Source organism: Thunnus albacares, chromosome 16 (genome assembly GCF_914725855.1).
Source record: "Thunnus albacares chromosome 16, fThuAlb1.1, whole genome shotgun sequence".
Classification (NCBI taxonomy): Eukaryota; Metazoa; Chordata; class Actinopteri; order Scombriformes; family Scombridae; genus Thunnus; species Thunnus albacares.
In genome coordinates this window covers 7,154,472-7,173,747 of record NC_058121.1, presented here as the reverse complement: position 1 = coordinate 7,173,747, position 19,276 = coordinate 7,154,472, and the positions used below count along the sequence as shown (strand labels likewise).

General features: G+C 36.0%; 1 protein-coding gene and 1 long non-coding RNA gene across 2 annotated transcripts; both read left to right on the top strand.

Moving 5' to 3' along the window:
• The first annotated feature begins 5,789 nt into the window (after window positions 1-5,789).
• LOC122965623 (adhesion G-protein coupled receptor G2-like) lies at window positions 5,790-14,241 on the top strand. The gene is made up of 10 exons (XM_044329779.1): window positions 5,790-6,391; window positions 6,872-7,006; window positions 7,089-7,199; window positions 7,301-7,337; window positions 8,726-8,826; window positions 9,023-9,144; window positions 12,445-12,713; window positions 12,827-12,920; window positions 13,035-13,318; window positions 13,634-14,241. Exons 1-10 carry the CDS (start codon window positions 6,386-6,388, stop codon window positions 13,789-13,791), a joined length of 1,317 nt encoding a protein of 438 aa, XP_044185714.1. The 5' UTR covers window positions 5,790-6,385; the 3' UTR covers window positions 13,792-14,241.
• A 2,820-nt stretch (window positions 14,242-17,061) lies between these two features.
• Window positions 17,062-18,651, top strand: LOC122999763. The gene is made up of 4 exons (XR_006407820.1): window positions 17,062-17,137; window positions 18,237-18,278; window positions 18,366-18,515; window positions 18,620-18,651. It is a non-coding gene; the product is annotated as an uncharacterized LOC122999763 (long non-coding RNA).
• Window positions 18,652-19,276: the final 625 nt, after the last annotated feature.

Genomic DNA, 19,276 nt, shown 5'->3' with positions numbered 1-19,276 from the left:
AGACAATAATATTTTTTTTTACAGAAGTTACTGTACATTAACATGTTGCATTACATTACAACCACCATCCATTCCTTGCATTCTGTTACATCATCACTGTACGTTGATCCAAGTGTAACATTATCTTGGATTTTTTTTTTTTTTTGCATTGGAGAGTGGAACCATAATTTGCAAGACAAAAGTTTTGCAGAGGGCAATTATGCAAAGTCAGTTTGGCATATATTCATCTGACCAAAAGGTTCATTACCACTGTAGTGCTACTGTTCAGTGGTTTGACGTTACTTCAACCAGAGACAGGTAAGAATGAAAAGACTTGGGTCATAGTAGGTATAGGTCATATCTTTTTTGGTTGATAGAAAAAAGTATTTTGGAAAAATACTTATTATTGTTTTTCATGTACTGTAGAAGTGAACGGATCACACATCTCGATCGAGACTTAATGCCATCAAATAAACATGACACAAAAGAGTTGGATGACTTGGGTTTTGTTGATGTGTCTTCTGTGGATTTGTTCCATTTTTAAAGGTAAGTAGACAAAATCTCCAAGTAATGAAGCCTGATTGCAACCATAGTATCTCATTGTGTTATTCTCCTGAGAAATTTTGAACAAAAATTCTGAATATCTATTATGGTTATTTCAATATGTAAAGATATTGTGTTAAGAATGTGTGTTTTGTGTTTCACTTTTTATCTGATTTTATTATGATCCTCCAGCCAAAGGAGGGAGAAATTCTCTGGAAATCAATGATTGTCACCCTGAACAGAAGATAATCTTCATTGTTGCTGATAACTTCAATGGTCTCATTGGCAGGAAACAAAATAATTTGCAGAGTAAGTCAAAATCACTATAAATATTTTAATTAGTCATTTATTTTCACAAGTTGTATGTATGTCAGGCTTTAGTTTATTTATTACTCATTGTTTTCAAATTACTCCTGTGTTTGCGGTAAAATGTTAACAAATGTGTGTTGCAACATATTTTAACTTGTAGGAGAAACCACAAGCAGCCCAATCTGACCAGTACAACTATGTTGATGAAATTGAATTAGCTTAAACAGACAACTTTGGCTAACATGAGAGAATCCATGTGTGTTTGCCTCTCAGGCACTTCCATATTATACCACATTCAGTTCATGTTGTTCAGACTGTAATTACAAGCAGCATATTCACAAAAACACGTTGACACCAGCCAGGAATTTCTGACAGCGACAACGAAAAGACCATCGCTGGCAATTACATAAATCAGATCCAAACACTAATAGTAGTAATCCAACTAATTCAAAAGAAGCTATACAGAATTTGTTTGTATCTGGTTTCACTTAAACTGCTACAAATATGTAACACAACAGAAGAAGCAAATTTAGGATATTGATCTTAATGTCTTCATTCTGTCACCTCTGTTTAGTTTGGACAAATTGTGATTGGAACAATGCACATATTTATAAATGTTTAAATGAAAAGAAACAAAATAAACACTTGACTCAGCTAACTTCCCTCCAAAATATGACGCATTCATTATCAATATTCATGGACAAATGACGTATTTTTATCAGATTTTGAACAACAAACATCATTTTTAACAATAAATTCCTACTAAAATGTGTCTGTTGTAACATTTTTAAGTAACAAATCATGAATGAACAATGGCAAACCCATAGACACAACGACACACACAATAATGACACTTTGTCCAAACTAGTTCGTTTAAAACATAGTCTGACCTTTAGCCCTGCAGTAGACTGGTGACATGATGGGTGTGCCTGTTTCTCTGTCAGCGATTTTATTATTCGTGGATGTTACATTTTGTGTGTAATTAGTTCTGCTTTTGTGTAACTGCTCTAAATATTGTGTAAAAGTATGTAAGAGATATAAGATTATTATGAGATTATTATGTGACAGTAAAAAAAACTGCCTTCTTTACCACTCAACAGTTGACAATTGCATAATATTTCTGCAGAAAAATGCATCTAAACGTGAGTACAGCCTACTAGAGTAAAGAAATTTTTAAAAAACTTACATCAGCAACAAAATAAAAGTCTAACTGTATTTCTGTTCTTAAGTAACACGTCAGTGGGGTAAAAGGTGGCCTCAAATGGATGATGAGAATGATTCTCTTGTACTGCGCATTTCAAAGTGGCATATCAAGAAAAAACTGCATCTATGTGTCCTGAATGGGACACATTGCAACACCACAGTATCTCAGCTCACAGGTGATATTACATAACTGTATTTTATATTTCCCAGTGTCATTTTTCAATTCTGAGAGCACCACACAATGACATTTTAATCATCTTCACTGTATATTGCTTGGCAGCAAAGGAATGCAGTGCACAGAAGGAACCAAACTGTGTCTCCAGTCAAGGTAAGCTCATATCTTCTACACTTTTCTACAAGAGTACCTGGCTGCAGCAACATGGCAGACGACAAGCACAATGGTCATCCGTAGACAGGAAGTCATGTGACATTTCGCCCTTTCAAAACAAGAGTAGAATTTATCTCCACAAACTTCTAAACAAAGTCAGGAGAACTTTTTCTGCATCCCTGTCATTTCTCATTTTAAATCTTAAAAATAAATTTAGAATTTACTTAAAAAAACTAAAAAAAACATTTAAAAAATTGAAATTCATTTTTTTAAACAACATTTGTCTTTGTTGAATTTGCAATTTTTCCAGTGACTATACAGAACATATACTGAAGGCCTATTGTACAGCTCCTAAAAAATAAATGGCTATTACTCCATTTTAAGTAACAGCATTCCTCTTAATCAGGCTGAAGTTCTAAATACCCAGCCTCGCCAAAAGTATGTGGACAACTGAACATTTTCACCACATGTGATAAGTGATTGTGATACCATGGACATTCATCTGCTACTACAGCCTCCACTGACTCTGGTTTCAGTCTTTTATTTCTCACCATTTAATATACAGTAACAAAGTGTCAGACACAGCACGGGGACACCTCAGGGGACGGTCCTATCTCCCTTTCTGTTCACACTCTACACCTCAGACTTCAGACACTGTTTACAGTCCTGCCACCTGCAGAAGTTGGCAGAAAGGTCAGAGCTGTCTTTATTTCCTCAGGAGACTCAGCTCTTTCATCATCTGCAGAACAAACCATGTTGCAAATGTTTTATCACTCGGTGGTGGCCAGCCATCTTCTACACTGTAGTGTGCTGGGGCAGCAGGGTGAAGGCAGCTGATGCTGATAGACTCAATAAGCTCATCAGGAAAGCGGGTTCTTTCCTAGGAGTGGAACTGGAGTCTTTGGTGGAGGTGTCGGAGAGGTGGATGCTGAGGAAACTATTCAGTATTATGGACAAAAAGCCTCTCATCCCCTGCATGCCAAATCATAACAGAAGTTATCTCAGAGCACTTTTCACATAGAGCAGGTCTAGACTCTACTCTTTATTTAACAGATTCCCAACATTCCCACATGAGCAAGCGCTTGGCGACAGCAGCAAGGAAAAACTCCCCTTTAACAGGAAGAAACCTCAAGCAGAACTGGGCTCTAGGTGGGTGCCATCTGCCTGGACCGTTTGGGTTGAGAGAGAAAGAAGGAGGGAGGGGGAAAGAGACACAGAGTAACATAATAACAACAATAATAACAATAACAACGGTAATAATAATAGAAATATGACTAATAATAATGATGATAGCAGGCGTGGTCATCAAGCAGGTCCTTGTATGGTCCTCGCCATATTAGGCACTGGTGTTAGCATTTACTCCTTATACTCCTTATACTTTACATTTATTGCTCTATTGTTTTTATTCTCATGTTGTTGTCATTTCTGAGCAATCTCCGGCACAAGACTTTCCTTCAGGATTAATTATCTGATCTAAATACCATGAAGAATAACTTCTGCTGCATATCATCACAGGGCCTCTGGTGTACGGATGACCATGAAGTCTGCCATGTTGCTGCAGCCATGGCGTTTCATTCAGTATGGAGTGGAAAAATCAATTAATAAAATGGAGCTGATAAAAAAAAACAATTGAATTTGCACTTAATTTAAAAATTGAAAATGTGGAATTATGAATGAACTTTCTTACAATCACATTTTTAAATCTGAATCAAACAATTTTGGTTTCATGAATTTTACAATTCAGTTTTTTTCTTAACCTCCCCTCATTTAGTTAATTTCAAAGAAATATGTAAATATTATAAATAATATTAGATCTTATAGCTTTGTCCCACCAGGTCTATGTTGGTCTATATTTCTTCTTTACTGGGTGTTACATACTGACTTTGTTTCCATTAATAGGATCTTGCCATGCTAGATGTTTGGATACAGAAACTGTGTGTGAAAATTCTACTTATGATGAAGACCACTGCAAAAAAATGGGTGAGCTCCCTTTAGATAAGCAAAAAAAAAAGAATTTGTGAAGGTTTCTGCTTCTTATTTACAGTATATTCCTTTAAATGTTTTATTGTCAGGTACGCAAAATCAATGGATCAAGGACAAGTACATCATCAACTTCACAAGAACAGGGAGCCATTGCCTCAACTGTAATAATCCAGTGAAAAAGCCTGAGAGGACAATTAATTTGAAACAAAATGTAACAGTTGATAAAAAAGGAAAACTTGACCCTGCTCAAGCTGTGTAAGACATACTCCATTAATTTATTAAAGGTGCAATGTGTAGAATTTAGTGGCATCTAGTGGAACAGACTTGGCAGAAATGAAATGTATAATTAATAAGAATGTTTTAATTAGTGCATAATCACCTGAAAATAAGAATTGTAGTTTTCGTTACCTTAGAATGAACCCTTTATATCTACATAGAGAGCAGGTCCTCTTCCACGGAGGCCGCCATGTTGCACCGCCATATTTCTACAGCAGCCCAGAACGAACAAACCAAACACTGGCTCTAGAGAGGGCCTTTTTATATTTTTTGCAAGTTTCGCGGCAACCACAGATTGTTATACACGCTTGGAAGTGGAGGGTGAGGGGAGGGATATTCATTTGGTTGCAATCTGCAATCTCACCGCTAGATGCCACTAAATCCTACAAACTGGTCTCTAAAGGAAGGAATTTTGGGAAATATGCTAGTTCACTTTTTGCCGAGAGTTAGATGAGAAGAACCTGGTGGAAACAGCAAGCACGGCTCTGTCCAAAGTTAATAAACTTGTGCTACCAACACATCTAAGGCTCTCTTACATGTTAAATCTTGTTTGTTTGATCCATACACAAACAAATAAGTAAAAATGATCATTTTCCCAGCAACCTCATGGTGACAACAAGGCTCTGGGAAATCACTGTTGTTTGCCCAGAAATAGTTACAGCATGTAACTTGCCGTAAAACCACAACATTTTACCAAGCGGCAACCTCTGGGGCTGAAAAATTAAGCCAATGCAGAAGTGCCAAAAACTGCAGTTCCTTGAATGACCACTTGAGGCTGGCTCCAAAAGCAAGTCAATCTCCATAGACCTCCATGTTAAAATGCCCAACTTTACAGCAGAAATGAACATGTCTACAGCCTGGTACAAAAAACGGTTTCGATCTCTATAGCTAATTTCCCCATTCATGACAACTGCACGGGGGGTGAATTATTTTTATAACTCACCCATTTAAATTTTATTAAGCCGTAAAATTACGCATAATGAAGGACATGGCTGCTTTGAGTCTGCCAGCTGCTAGGTGGCTTGTTTCAGCCATTCGGCCCTGCTCTTTACCCATTTTGGATTGGCCAGGAGTTAGACAGAGTCACACACTGCCAAAGTGGCGACGGCTGGAGCGGCTGACTTTGAGCTTCAAAACCACTCACCAGAAACCAATGGGTGATGTCACGGTGAATACGTCCATATTTTTATACAGTCTATGCATTTTACATTTCCAATATTTCCGTTTATGTATGGATTAAGCGTACAAGATAAAATGTGTTAATTAGGGAACTTTAGAGGTGTTTTTAGGTGTATTTTTTAAACTTTAGTCAGAGCCAACTAGCTGTTTCGACCGGCTTTCTGTCTTTATGCAATGCTAAGCTAATCGCCTCCCTGCTCCAGCTCCATATTTAACGCACAGATGTGAGAGTGGTATCAATCTTCTCATCTAACTTTCGCCATTAAAAAGCAAATACCAAAATGTCAAACTAATCCTTTAAACAATGAAATTAAAACAGAGAAAATGTATTAGTATTGTGTATATTTAGGTTTTGACACTAAGTACTGATTACAGAGTTGCACATGATATCTCACATATATAAGCCATGCTTTTCCATCTGTCAACAGTAAAATCGTGAACGATATTGCTAGCATCGTTGCTTCTTTCAATGAGTCTTCAGCTGAATTGAATGCAGGAGGGGGAGTCACGGGTGCCGTAGTGAAGAAAACGGAGCCCGAGGATGTAGACGAAGTGTCCCTCGCTTATTTATCTCCGAATGACTCCATGAATGTGGGTGCATTACTTTTATTTGACCTTCATACCATGTCAGCAAAAATTCAAGGTATAATAGATTTCAGAATAACAATATGTTTTCTGGATGTGATAAGATGTGTTTACCATCTTAGTTTAGCACGTTAGCATGCTAACATTGACTAATTAGCAGAAAAAGTAGAGCTGAGGCTGATGGGAACGTCATCAGTTTTTCTGGTAATTTGACCTAATGAATGTGTGTAGCCAATTTCAGTGGAGTCCATCCAATACTTGTCATGACATTTCACTTCCCTACACTGTCTCTGGTCCTGGGCCCCGAGCCCATTTACTGAAGGCTTAAACCTTTAAAAACAAACAGTTCAATGTTTTAAAGAGGCTAAATAATTTCCAATATTTTAACTGGACTAAATTGAAGTTGATAGTTTCATAATTTTTTCAACTTTAAAACTGATACACTATATAGTTTTGACAACAAACTTGTTACGCTCTTTCCTGCAGATTATAGACAGCAGAGATTTTCTGCCTTCGTTTTCAAGATCTGTTACAGTGTCAAAACAAGCTTTTGAAAAAGCTTTCGATTCGAATGTGAGTGAAGCATTTGCAGCTGTTTTGCGATTCAACAATATGGCTCAGGTAAGAAAAATACCTGTAATTTCACCGTCATTGATACAGCTTACATATATGATCATGTTACTACTTTGTTGCATTTTTCCAGGATGAGTTGAACAGCACTGTTTTAGATGATGAAGTTGTAGCAATTGAAATGGGAGTTGCTATCACCAATCTCACAGACAAAATATCCATCAATTTTCGGAACTTGAAATACGTAAGTTAAAAAAAAAAAGTGCTGTATTAAATATGTATCATCTGTACTTCATTATTGTCCAAGAGCACATTGTCAGTGCAGCTCTGTTACTTTGTTTGCAGGAAGGAATTCCAAGTTGCCGATCATGGAATGGTGAAGGTATTTTTCCCCACTAATTTGCATATTGATGTTGATGCTAAAGCACAACCAGTGTTGGAAAAAGTAGACAGATCCTTTACTTAAGTAAAAGTACCAATACAGCACTGTAAAAATACTCCATTACAAGTAAAAAACCTGCATGAAAAATCCTACTTAAGTAAAAGTACATAAGTATTATCAGTTTGATGTAGTTAAAATATTGCAGTAAAAGTAGAGGTTTGGTCCTTCTGACTGATGTATTATTATTATAAATGACATCATTAGATTATTAATACTGAAGCATCAGTGTTAGAGCAGCATGTTACTGTTGTAGCTGCTGGAGGTGGAGCTAGTTTCAACTACTTTATATACAGTTAGTTTAGTCTAATGGTTCCCAACCTAGGGGTTGGGCCCCTCCAAAGGGTCACCAGATAAATCTGAGGGGTCCTGAGATGATTAATGGGAGAGAAAAGAAGAAAAAACAAAGATCTCATACTGATGTTGCATAATCTGTCTGCTCTCTCATCTGGCTGACCATGTTTTGGGTTATTTTAGAATCTGCATGTGTTAGTCTCACCGATCGTCATTTAATTTGACTTATATTAGGATTTAGACAGCTATTTACAGCTTATAACAGCTTATAACAGCAGTTGTCTTTATGATGTAATATTTTATATGATTGTATTAGAAATGTTATTGTATGTTGGAACATATTTTTGTTATTTGCTTTAGGTTGTTTGTTGTTGCTGCTTGGAGTTACAGGAGGTTGCAGTGAAATTTTTCCCTACACTGCTTGTAAATACACTCTGACAGATATGAAGTGAACGTAGCATTAGCTCCACCTATGCTTCAAATTCTATGACAAGTAACAATGTCTGCTATGAAAAAGGTCCAAATGAAAATGAAAGATTGTCGCTATCGCACAGTGTAGATACGCAATTACTGGGACACCTAAATGGGGAAGAGCCATTATTGATATCATTAGTTTGTAATTTTGCTGCGAAAAAGGTCAATTATGTCTGTTTCTAATAGTAAACTTTATCCAGTGAAGAACTCTTGTGGGATGTAATGCACTACACATACACAATAGATTGCACAAGGCTGTGTAAATGTTATAAAGTATTTCTAGATAGTCTGCACACAACTGTGGTACTTTGGTTTGACTGGAACATGCCCCACATGTGCAGGGATTGGCTCATGTGCAGGCGTCTTTAATAGTGTGAGTGTGTCCTCACAGCAAAATTTGTTTGAATGTTTTGATTTGTATTTACCTTAATCTACATCCTGAGTTTATCATAATAGTATTTTTACTTTAAAAGTTTTAAACTATTTTAAAGAGGGTTGTTGAAACTGATGGATTTATAAACCCTCTGGTTTCACTGTTTACATGCTCTGCTCCTGTCTTGCAGGAAACCAGCCAAACTGGACAGATGATGGATGTGAGACAATACAAGATGGAGACAACATTACATGCCGGTGTTCGCATTTGACATTTTTTGCTATCTTATTGGTGCGTTTTACTTCTATTGTAATATTTGCATGATATACTAAGCTGCATTCTCTTCATTTTCATTCCCGTTAGGGTGCAAATATTTGCATATTTGTATGCCCATGTTAGCCGATTGCACTTCCTAGCTAAACCATTACCAGTGCCAATGCCTGTAACTAAATGCCTAAAAGTGTTTATTTTTCTTGTCCCTTTGCAGGCTCCCCTCAATGAAACCATCTCTAGTTCTGATTTGAACGCCCTCACCATCATCACTCAAGTTGGCTGTGGCTTGTCCATGTTCTTCCTCGGCATAGTCCTCTTCATGCACTTCCTTATGAGGTAACAGTAATAAAACCTTATTTATGTATCACCCTTCAGAGATGCAAAACAGTCAGCTTCACAGAGATGAAAAAAGAAAAATACATGCAAGAAGTGGACATTAAAAACAAATACAGGAAAATATAAGGTAACATACAAAGAAAGGTGACATTTAAAAGAAAATAAAAATAACTTAAAATGAAAAAATACATACCTGTGACTAGACTAGACACTTGACACTTGATTTTACATTTGTTTTTGTGAGTTTATACATTCAGTTGCAATGCTGCCACAGCAGGGTGTGTCTTTGGACAGGTTTACTACATGCGTAAAAGAAAACCATACATACTTTAGATGAGGAAAGATGTAGTCAAAGATTCTAGGTGAAAGCAAGTTGTAAAAGATGTTTCTTAAACTAATAGATGTTGGTGCACATTATAAAATCTACTGCGTTACAGAGTTTGGGGGCATATATGAACTACATCACAGTAAGCTTTAGTCCCCGAGTGAGGAACCGTTAACGTGTGAGTGGAATGGGAACGTAAACTGTGAGAGGTCATCAATTATGTTACACAATGCATCCACCCAGCACTCATACACATCTCATCTAAATACAGATATGTACACAGGTAAATGGGATTGTTGAAATAGTAGTCTCATTGTTGGAGTGCGATGAAAACAGCAGTGTGTACCAAATGAATGCCGTACGCAAATAAAACATCCGTCATCTTCATCATGTATGGTCACAGAAATATTTTCAGGTCACTACTGCACTGTAAACACTGTTTAGTGAACAAGGAAGTTAAAATAATGTACTGTTTATACATGTACATAAGATTATGTAATATTATATGACTGTGGTTTTAAATAGACTTTTTGCCAGAGTTTGCATTTGATACGTGCATGACTGTTTGTGTGTTTGTTTCCAGTCCCGCAGATAATCTTGAGGATTTCAAGCATAATTTTCATGATGTTTAAATTAGTGACTACATCACTGTCTGTTGTGACGGGATACATTTTGTGTGAAATCTTTTAAGTAAAGGTGAAGATGTAAAGGTGATTTAGGTAATTAACTAACTCGTGATCATAAAATGAAATGAATGAAACAATGTTCAGTGTGCAAAGTGTCCTCTCCTGCCTTTGCTCTCTCCCTTTATAAACTAGTCAATAAATATCATTGTATTGTAGAACAGGAAATTCACTGACATTCAGAGTGAAGCTATTAGCATTTTTATTGTAGATTGATTTGAATTCAGCTTTGCCGAAAAGTCAGTTTGGTTTGTTATTGACAGATGACCACAGTCACATTTTACAGTGACGGTAATGTTTCTTTTCTAATTTTACTTAAAATGTTTAGTTTAATATTTTTAGTGATGTAATACTATTATTATGTTTTGGTTCATTCAAGTGAAAAGCCTGAGGGGTGTTCCATCAAGCTGGCAAACAGGATAGCCTGGCTTATTTTGATAAGCCTCGCTAATTTAAGTGAGAGAGTTCTGTTCCATCACTGTGGCTTATATGAGTCCCAGCTCAGTAACCATGGTAACTTAGTCAGCAGAACTAGCCTGCTTCGTGACAGGCTAACGATCAAGCTTAATTCAGCTGCATGTCAAAGAATGTCTGATGGACGGAAACAGACTCTCAAAAGATGGTTCCATCAAGTGTCTTTTTGCACTTGCATCACTTGTCCGTGTTCAGAAAGATAAAATAGAAGAGCTGTGGGGGACTTTTACAAAAACACTTAAGTAAGTTAGTCTCCCTAAAACTTACGACAATAAAAGGGGGGGAAGAAATTTAAGTAAATTTCACCGCTATCTCCGCCTGTTCTGCCACTGAGGAAAATAAGGAACTTGTCATTGGCAAAAGTCAGAACCCGCTGCTTCAAAAATGCGCACACTGTACATTTGAAGCAGCTGTACTATATTTTGAAACAGTCAATAAAATTCAGTAACTTTATATTCATGTAGGCTAATAAATATACAAATATCAATTAGATGGTATACTGCATGAGAAATAAAGAAAAAGAGATGGTTATGATAATCATCTGCTTATAGTGATATTTGACCCAGACCAATGTGATCACTCTAAGCAGTTTCAACTGTACTTATATCCTTCTCCAGTTTCTTTATCTCCAACTGAAACTTAATTTTTATCTTTCACTGATGCTTGTAAACGGATGTCCTGTGAAAGAGAAGATGTGTCAAAGAGAATGTTAATGTTGGTAAGTTGGTTCTCTTAAGTTGCCTACATCGTAATTTTAAACATACTGCTGATGTTATCTAGCCTAGTGATAATATAACCACAGTCACTGATCTGAATGCTCATTTATTAACAAATAAAGATAAAACCATGAACAGGGACAAGTGGTGCTCTTCCCTTTCACAATGCAGACTCATCAAGCCAGATGGCAGGATCAAACCATCAACCTTATAGCAATAAGTTTGCTCCTCTAACCTTTAAGCTATCACTGCCCACCTACAGGTATACATTTAATCTGTCATCAATTTTGTGCCAAGCCAACTCCTTCACCTTCTTAATTGTGGATGTTTTGCCCTTTTAGGTGAAAACTCGTTTATATACTTCATATAGTTTCATCAGCTGGTTTGTTCCACTGCTGAGAAGAACACCGCTCTAGTTTTCTCTTCTTTTTGCGACATAGTATTGTCTTTTCGACAACTGACTGTTTTGGGCTGCTTATGTACTCCGTGCACACGCACACTTCAAGCTTATTCCAGTCTGGCTAGACTTAGCGTTGATTAGACGTGGCTAAGCTGCGTTAGTGGAACGGCTTGAGCCTCAAGTGAAAGTTGACGTTAATTCTAGCCAGGCTTTTTCAAGTAAGCGCAGCTTTCTTTAGCTGCGTTGATGGAACACCCCTCAGGTCTCTAGGCTGTTTTTATTTATGATTTATCTGTCCAAAAGTTTTTCAGTTAAATGATTAATTGTTTAGTCTATAAAATGTCAGAGAATGCCCATCACAACTTTCCAGAGCCCAAGGTGATGACTTCAGATATCTTGCTTTGTCCGACCAACAATCCAAGACTGAAGGGCTTTCAATTTACAATGATGTAAAACAGCGAAAAGCAGCAAATCCTCTCACAAGCTCAGACTAGTGATTGACATTTTTGTGCGATAAATGAACGAAACGATTAATCAATTATCAAAATTGTGAAGATAATATCATCATTTGTTCATTAATTCCTCCAGTCAACAGTGTAATCATAACACAGTATTTGTCCATCAGCAATCAAAAACATCATGGACACTTTCAAATAAATTCTGACATACATGACCTCTTTGTTAATTCATCTCTTCTCACAGGAAGACCAAGGCCAGTAAGACCACCTGGCTCCTCATCCACCTCGTGTTGGCCATGTTCCTGCTTAACCTCACCTTCCTGATCAACAGCTTTGTGGCAAAAATGAAGAACTCAGTGGGTTGTAAGATCATGGCGGCGTTCATGCACTACTTCATGTTGGCCACTTTCACTTGGTTTGCTGTGCAGGCCTTCCACCTCTGCCTGCAGCTGTACACAAGGGGCAACATTTCAATCCATCGCTACATACTCAAAGTCTCCGTCACCAGCTGGGGTACATTTAGATTAATATTTTCTCTTTTTTTGGTTTAAGGAATGATTGAAAAAGGTTGTAACTCTTTCAGACTTGATAACTCATTGCTGTTTATTTCCTTTTTCCATTTCCAGTTCTTCCGAGTGTAGTGGTGATTGTCCTGTTCATATTAGGAAAATATGGTGAACAAGTTATCCACACGGATAACACTGAAAATAATGAAGCCATGTGAGTTATGACTGCATTTTCACAAACACTTTTGCACTTTGTGGATTATATATTTAATATAAATCATCATACCATAGAACCATGTTTACTTTCCTTCTCTCTTTCTGTTCCAAGGTGCTGGATAACAGACAGTGACGTCCACTACATTGTCAACATAGGCTACTATGTTATGGTCTTCCTCTTCACCTTCACTACCTTCATCATCATGCTGTCCTGGCTCTTTTGCCTCAAGAGAGCCAAAGCAGGCAACGCACAAATGAACAGAAATGGCAAAAATATTGTAACCATACTGGGACTGTGCTGCATGCTGGGCATCACATGGGGTTTTGCCTTCTTCGCCTATGGTGCCCTCCGGATCCCCTCCTACTACATTTTCACGGCCCTGAACTCTTTCCAAGGTATCCACATGGATATAATCCTACAGCTCTATAATAATCTTTCAAATAATGTCTTTATTACATTTTAAATGTTTTGATTTACTCTTAGTTTTGGCTGAAGTAAAGTAATATTTTGCACTGAATGACAATATTCAATGGAAAGTAGAGGATGGATGACTGTGAAAATAAAATCTATAGTATAGTAGAGTAATAAGTGTAAAATAGGGATGAGTTTTAAGTTTTGTAGCAATTCCTTTAAAAATTATCACTCAACACACTTAAATGTGCAGTATATTTCAGAGTCTGAACTTACGGGTGACCATCTTTCTCTGTCAGGTTTCTTCCTGTTCATCTACTACTACAACACCAGACAGTGGGGAGAGATAAATGGTGGCGTGAACAAAAACTCAGACAGCAACAGCAGCGTTGCCACTCTTAACACCAGTCTAGACAACCACAAGAACCCCTACACCAACCAGCCAGGCAAAAAATAAAGTCTTTGATGGGGACCAAGGAGTGATGGAGAGCTTGACCTACAGACTACAAGCAAGTACAAGGAATTCAGTATAAAGTGTATCGATTTACTGTATATCAATGTGGAGTATATCAGATGACACTGCATGTTCTGTTCAGGTTTTTCCTAATTTCATGGCAACCATTTGATTGTAGTTCTCAGACTTATATATGAGTAGTGGTGATTCACTGATACAAATAGATTGAATATTTCATTTTCTTTTTGGTAGAATAGGATCTACATATAGCTGCTATTGTAAACTGTTCTGCTGATGTGTGGTATTGGTACCTCTCAAAAGATGTAATGAATGATCACTTGATGATTGAATGATCATCATGATCATCAGCCCTTTCTTTACAACATGTCATGATTTTTTATTGCTTTTTTATTTATGAGATTACTTGGAAGAAATTCAAGGTGCAGTGTGTAGATTTTAGTGGCATCTAGTGGGACAGACTTGGCAGAAATGTGATATATTATTTATAAGTATGTTATAATTAGTGTGTAATCACCTGAAAATGAAAATCGTGTTTTTGTTACCTTGGAATGAACCCTTTAGTATAGTATAGTATAGTATAGTATAGTATAGTGTAGTGTGGTGTAGTATAGCATAGTGTAGCATAGTATAGTATAGTATAGTATAGTATAGTATAGTATAGTATAGTATAGTATAGTATAGTATGGTATAGTATAGTATCGTATCGTATCGTATAGTATAGTACAGTATAGTATAGCATAGCATAGTATACTATAGTGTAGTATGGTATAGTATAGTTTAATATAGTGTAGTATAGTATAGTGTAGTGTAATGTAGTGTAGTATAATATAGCATAGCATAGTATACTATAGTGTAGTATGGTATAGTATAGTTTAGTATAGTGTAGTATAGTGTAGTGTAGTGTAATGTAGTGTAGTATAATATAGCATAGCATAGTATAGTATAGTTTAGTATAGTGTAGTGTAATGTAGTGTAGTGTAGTGTAGTGTAGTATAGCATAGCATAGTGTAGTATAGCATAGCATAGCATAGCATAGTATAGTATAGTATGGTATAGTGTAGTGTAGTATAATATAGTGTAGTGTAGTGTAGTATAGCATAGCATAGCATAGCATAGTATAGTATAGTATAGTATAGTATAGCATGGCATAGTATACTATAGTGTAGTGTAGTGTAGTATAGCATAGCATAGCATAGCATAGCATAGCATAGCATAGCATAGCATAGTATAGTATAGCATAGTATAGTATAGTATAGTATAGCATGGCATAGTATACTATAGTGTAGTATATTATAGTATAATTTAGTATAGTGTAGTGTAGTGTAGTATAGCATAGCATAGCATAGTCTACTATAGTGTAGTATAGTATAGCATACTATAGTATAGCATAGCATAGTATAGTACAGTATAGTGTAATGTAGTGTAGTATAGTATAGTATAGTATAGCATAGTATAGTATACCACAGAGGCCTTCAAGTTTTGAGTTTATTTATTTGCACTGGTTAAAATCAAACAAAAACACATTAACAACAAGAAAGAAAATCAGTACGAATAGAGTGGAAAAAAGCCTAGTAGGCTTATTGATTACTTTTACCAAATAATATGTTGTGACCTGCCTCAAGAGAGACACACCAGTGTCAAGTTTTAACAAAAAATAAGTTTATTAAACTAAATTAAACAAAATTAAAGAGTTAACTAAATATTTTAAGCATGGGGTGTGGAAATCAGTGGTATCAGTAGTTTATGGTGTGCATGGGTGTAAGATGTGTGTGTGTGTTTGTGTGTGTGTGTGTGTGTGTGTGTGTGTGTGTGTGTGTGTGTGTTGTAAGGTGCAAGAAAGTAAAACAAAGAACTAAATCAACAACCAAATCAAAAGGGGTGCCTGTGGGAGAGAGCAGGTATGCAGCAGCGCAGCATCCGAGTGTCAAAGAGTCAGTGAGAGAGTGAGCTGTGCTGCAGCCAGGACTTAAATAACCTGGGAGCACTGTGGGCGCTCAGGTGCTCCAGGTTACACTAGCAGTCAGCTGCAGAACAAGGAGAGATACAGGTTAGTACCAGATCAAACCCCAAGATGGCACCAGGGGTCATCACACAATATAAGATATATAGACATAAGTGGTAAGAAATATAAACGTTCATATATGAACAAAATGTAGCACAATATTTCACTTTTTTTCAAAAAATGTTTAAATGTTCTTGTTCACATTGCTATTGCACATTTTCACTGCTCAATGAAAAGCATGTATCTCCAAATTTGATGACCTTGAATAAAAACCCTATGCAACATTTGAAAACAGGTTTGTTTTTCAAGACAGTGAGGGGTTTTTTTTAGTATAAAATAATATTGTAAAGGTAGTGGTTTGCAGATATGATCCCTCTCTGAACAATGTTTAGGTAATGGTTTATGTAAACCATTTCCTGGATTTGTAGGTTATTTAGTGTTGTTATACATTACAAAATATTGTATTTTAAGCAGACAATGATGTTTTTTAAATAAGTTACATTATATTACAACCATCATTCGTTCCTTGCGTTCTGTTACATCATCACTGTACATTCATACAAGTGTAACATTATTTTGGATATTTATTTATTTTTGCATTGAAGAGTGGAACCAGAAGTCATGTGATGACATTTTCAGGAACCATACATTTGCAAGACAAAAGTTTTGCAGCGAGCAGCTATGCAAAGTCAGTTTGGCATATATTTATCTGAACAAAAGGTTCATTACCACTGTACCACTGTAGTGCTACTGTTCAGTGGTTTGACGTTACTTCAACCAGAGACAGGTAAGAGTGAAAAGACTTGGGTCATAGTAGGTATAGGTCATATCTTTTTTGGTTGATAGAAAAAAGTATTTTGGAAAAATACTTATTATTGTTTTTCATGTACTGTAGAAGTGAACGGATCACACATCTCGATCGAGACTTAATGCCATCAAATAAACATGACACAAAAGAGTTGGATGACTTGGGTTTTGTTGATGTGTCTTCTGTGGATTTGTTCCATTTTTAAAGGTAAGTAGACAAAATCTCCAAGTAATGAAGCCTGATTGCAACCATAGTATCTCATTGTGTTATTCTCCTGAGAAATTACATTTTGAACAAAAATTCTGAATATCTATTATGGTTATTTCAATATGTAAAGATATTGTGTTAAGAATGTGTATTTTGTGTTTCACTTTTTATCTGATTTTATTATGATCCTCCAGCCAAAGGAGGAAATTTTGTTCTGGATTACAAAAATTGTCCCCCTGAACAGAAGATAATCTTCATTGTTGCTGATAACTTCAATGGTCTCATTGGCAGGAAACAAAGTTATTCGCAGAGTAAGTCAAAATCACTACAAATATTTTAATTAGTCATTTATTTTCACAAGTTGTATGTATGTCAGACTTTAGTTTATTTATTACTCATTGTTTTCAAATTACTCCTGTGTTTGCGGTAAAATGTTAACAAATGTGTGTTGCAACATATTTTAACTTGTAGGAGAAACCACAAGCAGCCCAATCTGACCAGTACAACTATGTTGATGAAATTGAATTAGCTTAAACAGATGACTTTGGCTAACATGAGAGAATCCATGTGTGTTTGCCTCTCAGGCACTTCCATATTATACCACATTCAGTTCATGTTGTTTAGACCGTAATTACAAGCAGCATAGTCACAAAAACACGTTGACACCAGCCAGGAATTTCTGACAGCGACAACGAAAAGACCATCGCTGGCAATTACATAAATCAGATCCAAACACTAATAGTAGTAATCCAACTAATTCAAAAGAAGCTATACAGAATTTGTTTGTATTTGGTTTCACTTAAACTGCTACAAATATGTAACACAACAGAAGAAGCAAATTTAGGATATTGATCTTAATGTCTTTATTCTGTCACCTCTGTTTAGTTTGGACAAATTGTGATTGGAACAATGCACATATTTATAAATGTTTAAATGAAAAGAAACAAAATAAACACTTGAATCAGCTAACTTCCCTCCAAAATATGACGCATTCATTATCAATATTCATGGACAAATGACGTATTTTATCAGATTTTGAACAACAAACATCATTTTTAACAATAAATTCCTACTAAAATGTGTCTGTTGTAACATTTTTAAGTAACAAATCATGAATGAACAATGGCAAACCCATAGACACAACGACACACACAATAACGACACTTTGTCCAAACTAGTTCGTTTAAAACATAGTCTGACCTTTAGCCCTGCAGTAGACTGGTGACATGCTAGGTGTGCCTGTTTCTCTGTCAGCGATTTTATTATTCGTGGATGTTACATTTTGTGTGTAATTAGTTCTGCTTTTGTGTAACTGCTCTAAATATTGTGTAAAAGTATGTAAGAGATATAAGATTATTATGAGATTATTATGTGACAGTAAAAAAAACTGCCTTCTTTACCACTCAACAGTTGACAATTGCATAATATTTCTGCAGAAAAATGCATCTAAACGTGAGTACAGCCTACTAGAGTAAAGAAATTTTTAAAAAACTTACATCAGCAACAAAATAAAAGTCTAACTGTATTTCTGTTCTTAAGTAACACGTCGGTGGGGTAGAAGGTGGCCTCAAATGGATGATAAGAATGATTCTCTTGTACTGCGCATTTCAAAGTGGCATATCAAGAAAAAACTGCATCTATGTGTCCTGAATGGGACACATTGCAATGCCACAGTATCTCAGCTCAAAGGTGATATTACATAACTGTATTTTATATTTCCCAGTGTCATTTTTCAATTCTGAGAGCACCACACAATGACATTTTAATCATCTTCACTGTATATTGCTTGGCAGCAAAGGAATGCAGTGCACAGAAGGAACCAAACTGTGTCTCCAGTCAAGGTAAGCTCATATCTTCTACACTTTTCTACAAGAGTACCTGACTGCAGCAACATGGCAGACGACAAGCACAATGGTCATCCGTAGACAGGAAGTCATGTGACATTTCGCCCTTTCAAAACAAGAGTAGAATTTATCTCCACAAACTTCTAAACAAAGTCAGGAGAACTTTTTCTGCGTCCCTGTCATTTCTCATTTTAAATCTTAAAAATAAATTTAGAATTTACTTAAAAAAAACATTTAAAAAAATTGAAATTCATTTTTTTAAACAACATTCTTCTTTGCTGAATTTGCAATTTTTCCAGTGACTATACAGAACATATAATGAAGGCCTATTGTATAACTCCTAAAAAATAAATGGCTATTACTCCATTGTAAGTAACAGTATTCCTCTTTATCAGCCTGAAGTTCTAAATACCCAGCCTGGCCAAAAGTATGTGGAATTTTGGTTTCATGAATTTTACAATGCAGTTTTTTTCTAACCTCCCCTCATTTAGTTAATTTCAAAGAAATATGTAAATATTATAAATAATATTAGATCTTATAGCTTTGTCCCACCAGGTCTATATTGGTCTATATTTCTTCTTTACTGGGTGTTACATACTGACTTTG

What these genes read in the sequence shown, in the direction of transcription:
- LOC122965623 (XM_044329779.1), top strand. An exon ending in ATTTTCGGAACTTGAAATAC is followed by an intron (nt 7,200 to 7,300) that starts GTAAGTTAAAAA and finishes CTTTGTTTGCAG; the next exon opens with GAAGGAATTCCAAGTTGCCG. An exon ending in TTCATGCACTTCCTTATGAG is followed by an intron (nt 9,145 to 12,444) that starts GTAACAGTAATA and finishes CTCTTCTCACAG; the next exon opens with GAAGACCAAGGCCAGTAAGA.